This window comes from Xiphophorus maculatus, chromosome 7 (genome assembly GCF_002775205.1).
Source record: "Xiphophorus maculatus strain JP 163 A chromosome 7, X_maculatus-5.0-male, whole genome shotgun sequence".
Lineage (NCBI taxonomy): Eukaryota > Metazoa > Chordata > Actinopteri > Cyprinodontiformes > Poeciliidae > Xiphophorus > Xiphophorus maculatus.
The window spans coordinates 4,752,508-4,757,586 of NC_036449.1; the positions used below are offsets into that span (position 1 = coordinate 4,752,508).

Sequence of the window (5,079 nt, forward strand, 5' to 3'; positions counted from 1 at the left end):
AATCACGTGTGGATGAGTTTGTTCATGTGCCAAGTCACTCCAAAAAAAAAAAACATGCCATGCTATCATCCTCCTTGATCACATGACTCATGATGTCATGTGTTTCCATTGCAGTTTTTAAAAAATACACTAATTTCAATACAGTTGTAAGACCACCCTATCCATGTGCGAGAACATTGTATTGAAAAACTTGAATGTTTTCAAAATTGGCGATGAAACAGATTTATTTTTGTAATTGCAGGTCGTGCAATTATATAGTCAATGACAATGCAGCTACTCATTCATCATCAGCCTGCACTGTACATATCTGTTTAATGTCAATATGAGATATACAGACAGGTTGATTAAAAACTTTTATTTTTACTCTTCCAGGATAAGTAGCTTCAAGGGAACTGACGAGATTTGTACAAAGTTGTCTTTACAATCTCTTGGTACAATACACACCTAACAGGGCAAATGGAAGTGCAGATAATAAAACCGATGCTGGCTTGACTTCTAAATGTGAGCGGTTTACATTCATGTCATTCAAGAGCTCCTCTCTCTAGAGGAAACAAAACACTGGTGGAGAGCTTGGTTTAAAGTCTGCTTAAAATAAATCTCAGGTAAAATGTGTAACTTTAGTTAAAAAGGATTAAAACACGCTTTAGATGCCACAGAACCTCTCACTGATCTCCCACAGCTTCTTTGAGGCGGCATCGTCCCTGGCCTTGGCGTAGACGTTTTTTGCGGTGCAGTTGGAGAAATAGCCCCCACTGAGGTGTTCGATGCCCTCCTGCAGGGCGCAGTGCAGAGTGGTTTGGCTTCCCTGGAGCGGGGTCTTGAAGAAAAACCTTTCAATGTTCTTTAGTATCAGTTGAACAGTTGTGCTCTGGTTCCTTTGCAGTTCAGTCAAGATGCTTCCTGTGAGAACAAAGTCTTTTTGGTTACCTGGTCTTACAGTCAAGGGGAAACAATAAGCTTAACTTATTTTACCACTGTAATGGGGAAGCTAGTATGCAGCTTTCTCTGTCCAACACAAATTGTCACAGCACATAATGTGAAACTGTGACTTTCTAAAATGTAATAGATAATATGTGCTTTAAATGGAAGTGACATGGGGTCTGCAGGAGCATGCATCACGGAAATTGTTTCAGGAAGTGTTTTGTGAAACATGCTATTGTATGAATGTAGTTTCTGGAACAGTCCAGGCATGAGTGAAACTGGACAGAATGATGGTGAGTCTTAGGGTGAGTTTCCAGAACATTTGTGCTTTGGAGTCACATAACTTTATGTCCTGTTCACCAAGTCCACCACCTTCTGTCCCTCTTTGCTCCTGTCCTGGTTACCCATTGCTTCCTCATGACCCCTGTTCCCTTAACCAACAAGTTCGTTAAAGTCTGCACCACTTGTCACTCTCAACTCTTGGGATTCTCATATTCTATTTGGAAGGATTAACCACTAACAACATTGATCACCATACCTTTAAATATAGGCTCTGTCTCATCAGCCGGTCTAGTTTGACACTTTTTACTTTCAAACTCCTCTTTCAGGATGACTCCTACTCAATTTCTCTTTCCATCTACACCATGGTGGAACGACTTGAACCCTTTTCTTTCTCAGTCCACACTGACACAACCCTCTGCGTTTTTCTAGTCTTGGAACCGGCACAACTAATCACTGGCTTGTGATCCCTCCTGGTTGCATTATCCATGCAAATCATAATAGGAAAGAAAAAATGGTCCCAGAAGCTAGTAGTACTAAGCAGAAATTTCTGCAGCTTCTTAAGTTTTAATCTTAACTGTGGCTCGGTGGGGAGAGTAGTTGTCTTGCAACCTGAAAGTTGTAGGTTCAATTGCATCTCTCTTCTCTCATATGTCAATGTTCCACTAGGCAAGTCACTTATGAGTGAATCTGGCTCTAGTATAAAGTGCTTTGTGTTTTTCTCCTAATCGTACAATTAGATGTTTTTGGGCTTTCCCAGTTTATGTGCAAACAATGGCTTTAGCTAAAAGACTCAACTGTGCCAATACCCAGAAAGTCCTACCAGGACAATGGAGGTTTATCAGGTTAGTCAAACTGACTGGAGGATAAAGGCCTCATTGGTTGTGGAAAAGGTTTTAATAGGCCTTGTTATGGTCTAATTCTTGAAGTTGCAAAAAAGTTGCATTTTAACAAAGTTGCACACAATTTAAAAATTGACTGTGGTAAACTCAGTTGGCTTACCAACGCTTGATTGGTTCTTACCTGGATGGAGGGAGTAGCAAGTGACCTTGGTTCCCTTCAGTCTCTTGGCGAGCTCGTGGGTGAAGAGAGCGTTGCACAGCTTACTGTCGCCATAAATCCCAAAGCAGTCTAACCCTGTTGTTCCTACTCTCAGATCTCTGTGCGTGTTCAGACAGTCAAAGTCGACTCTTCCCCAGTTGTGTGCCGCAGACGACACATTCACCACCCTGCTTGGTCCGCACTCCTTCAGCCGATCCAGCAACAAGTTGGTTAACAGGAAGTGACCGAGATGGTTGACGCCAAACATCAAACCAAATCCGTCCTCTGTTCGACCTATCAGGAGGACACCTGGGACAAACCATGGAGAACCAAGAGTCACTTTCTGAGTTACGTCTTCTTAACCACAGTAAGAGAGGACTTACTGAGTCTCCCTACTGAAACTATCTGGCTACTTAGATTCACTTCATGTGTAACTTAACACCTTTAAACACTTGAACATTCTGTTAAGAAGCTAAAGTCAGATTTGTAGAATATATGGCACAAAGTTCACCCATCAAACGATTCTCCTATCTGAGCTGTGGACACTTGTAGGTCTTCCAGAGATACCACAGGTCTCTTGGCTACATCCACATTAGAATCATTGACCTAATTGATAATTGACTAAATACTGCATTTAGTGTGTAGTCTGGTGGATACCAAGATCTCCCAAAACTTTTGTGGGGTTTACATTTCGCAATTACTGGGTCTTGTGCACAGGATATCATTTTAAAAAAAACATAGATTGACATGTGTAACTTGTGACCAAGTATGACAAAATATTGATTTTATTAAAACTTTTTCATGAAAATGTAAGATGCTGAAACGAGAACTCCTACCTGCATTGTTGACCAGGATGTCCAGTCTGGGTTCTGTCTTCAGGAAGTTCTCTGCAAAGCTGCGGACCGACTTAAGACTAGCCAGGTCCAGCTGCATGAACACCACCTGGTTGCTGCCGCTCTCCTGAAACGGACATTGAACACTGGTGGGTCAACTGTTAAACCATAGGCAAAGAAATAAGCATACAATCTGACTCGCTGTAATATGAGACTACTTTTGCAGCTCATGGAAAAATTGCATTAGAGCTGTGCAAAATTCCCTGCAGTCAAAATGACCTCCAGTTTAGGTTGAAATACGTAGAAGAAACCGTAGTTAATTTGTTCTTTGCATCCTAAATACTAATTAAATTTTTTTATGGACGTTTACATAGTTTCAAGAAAACCCTATTCTGGCGCCCTGGCACCCCATGGACCTGTGTGTCCGTGAGTGATCATAATAAATATAATTAACATTAAGCGTGATAATCTCCCATAAGCTTTTTTTCTTTGGTGACTTCCAGTATCTCTGCTATCGCTACATACTAAAACAACAACTGTATAAGTTGAATATGTGAGCTTCATGAGAGGGAACCTCCTTCAAAACAAGTAATGATCTGACCATGTGAAATGATTCCATATGCCTGAATCAGAGTTTACCGATTTTAAGTGGGAATAATATTTTGGTGTCCATAGAGGTGGACATATTTTGTGGTACTGTTGTGATAAAGACAAAAAATAAGATAAACTATTATTTTTTGCACGGCTGTGACTCCCTGGAACAGGATTTATAGCGCCAGAAATATTGCTCTTGAAAACATTTCTGTTTGCAATGGGCTCCTTGGAATATATTGATAAATCAGATTCTTATCAAGGCAATATTTTTGTTCTCCCCCAGAGGATATTTAGCTGTTTTCTGATTATTAGAATTTTTTGGCATCATTAAAATATCTGTGTGTCAAAATATTTTGGAAAACACACAAGCTGTCATAGCTGTGCTGTCTCTCTCCCTCTATATTCAGTCTAATCCTGCCTCATTGTTCAGCTGCATGCTGCTTTTCTTCCTAGTTTCACTGAGAAACAAAGACATGACCAGCAGACTCTCACCCTCTTGACGTCCTGCAGAGCAGCTTCTCCTCTCTGCTTGCTGCGACAGGCCAGGATCACTCTGGCTCCTCTCTTGGCCAGCTCTATGGCCGTGGTCTTCCCTATGCCAGTGTTGCTGCCTGCAGGCGGAAAGCGGTCAAAAACCAAACGCACATCATCGCTACAAAGCAGAAACTTTACCCACCGGTAACTATCACAGTTTTCCCATGCAGCTTTGTGTTGCTCTTGCAGCTCCTTCCTATTACCACAACCTGACGGAAAACGTAAGCGAGGACGACGAGTCCCGGCACCAGCAGAATGTAGAACATTGTTGCTGCCTTGGAGCTGCACTGAGGAAGCACAAACAGCCTCTTCCTGAATGGGCTGGACTTTGACTTGCATGTAATCAGATTGCAGCAGAGCAGAAATCTGGAAGTTCTAAACAGAGCCAGGCCAGCCCACGTAGCCGGTGTTGACAGATCTAACAGGCCTGGTATTCATAATGACATGTGTGGTAAAGTTCAGCTTTGTTCAATTTCAAGTGGCCAGATTATGCAAGATTCACATTTTGCACATTTAGGTACTTCCATTTGGGTTTCTACTGCTTCTAAAAACAGCACCAGCTGGTCTTTGGCAATAAGTTAATGTTTTATGGTGTGTGAAAAACAATGAAGCCGTTTCAAGAACTTAACCCAAGCAGAGCCCAGGCAGTCAGTCAGGTCAGAGCTCCAGATCTGACCTGATTAAACACAGGATGCAACAGAAATGTCCTTTGTTGTCCTGCAGTAGGAACATTTCTGTGCAACGGCAGCAAAATGAAGGGCAATAACAACAAAAAGACTCACACCAAGACAGAATATAAAATTATACACGCAAACAGAATAAAGAATAAAAATACTGTATAGTAAGGGCAAAATTTCACTGTAAATACCATATAGTT

General features: G+C 41.5%; 1 protein-coding gene across 1 annotated transcript; it reads right to left on the reverse strand.

Annotated features, from left to right (window-relative positions):
• Window positions 1-340: 340 nt before the first annotated feature.
• Window positions 341-4,568, reverse strand: LOC102224784 (dehydrogenase/reductase SDR family member 13-like). Its single transcript, XM_023336366.1, has 5 exons — window positions 4,345-4,568; window positions 4,161-4,279; window positions 3,078-3,201; window positions 2,224-2,550; window positions 341-900 (listed from the first exon to the last, which is right to left on the reverse strand). The coding sequence occupies exons 1-5, from the start codon at window positions 4,466-4,468 to the stop codon at window positions 644-646; spliced, it is 951 nt and encodes a 316-aa protein (XP_023192134.1). The 5' UTR covers window positions 4,469-4,568; the 3' UTR covers window positions 341-643.
• Window positions 4,569-5,079: the final 511 nt, after the last annotated feature.

Excerpts from the sequence above, each read along its gene's own strand:
- LOC102224784 (XM_023336366.1), bottom strand. The coding sequence starts at position 4,468 with ATGTTCTACATTCTGCTGGTGCCGGGACTCGTCGTCCTCGCTTACGTT. Across the intron at positions 4,280-4,344 it reads GAAAACTGTGATAGTTACCG|GCAGCAACACTGGCATAGGG; the intron begins GTGGGTAAAGTT and ends TTCCGCCTGCAG. Across the intron at positions 2,551-3,077 it reads CATCCTGGTCAACAATGCAG|GTGTCCTCCTGATAGGTCGA; the intron begins GTAGGAGTTCTC and ends GGTTTGTCCCAG.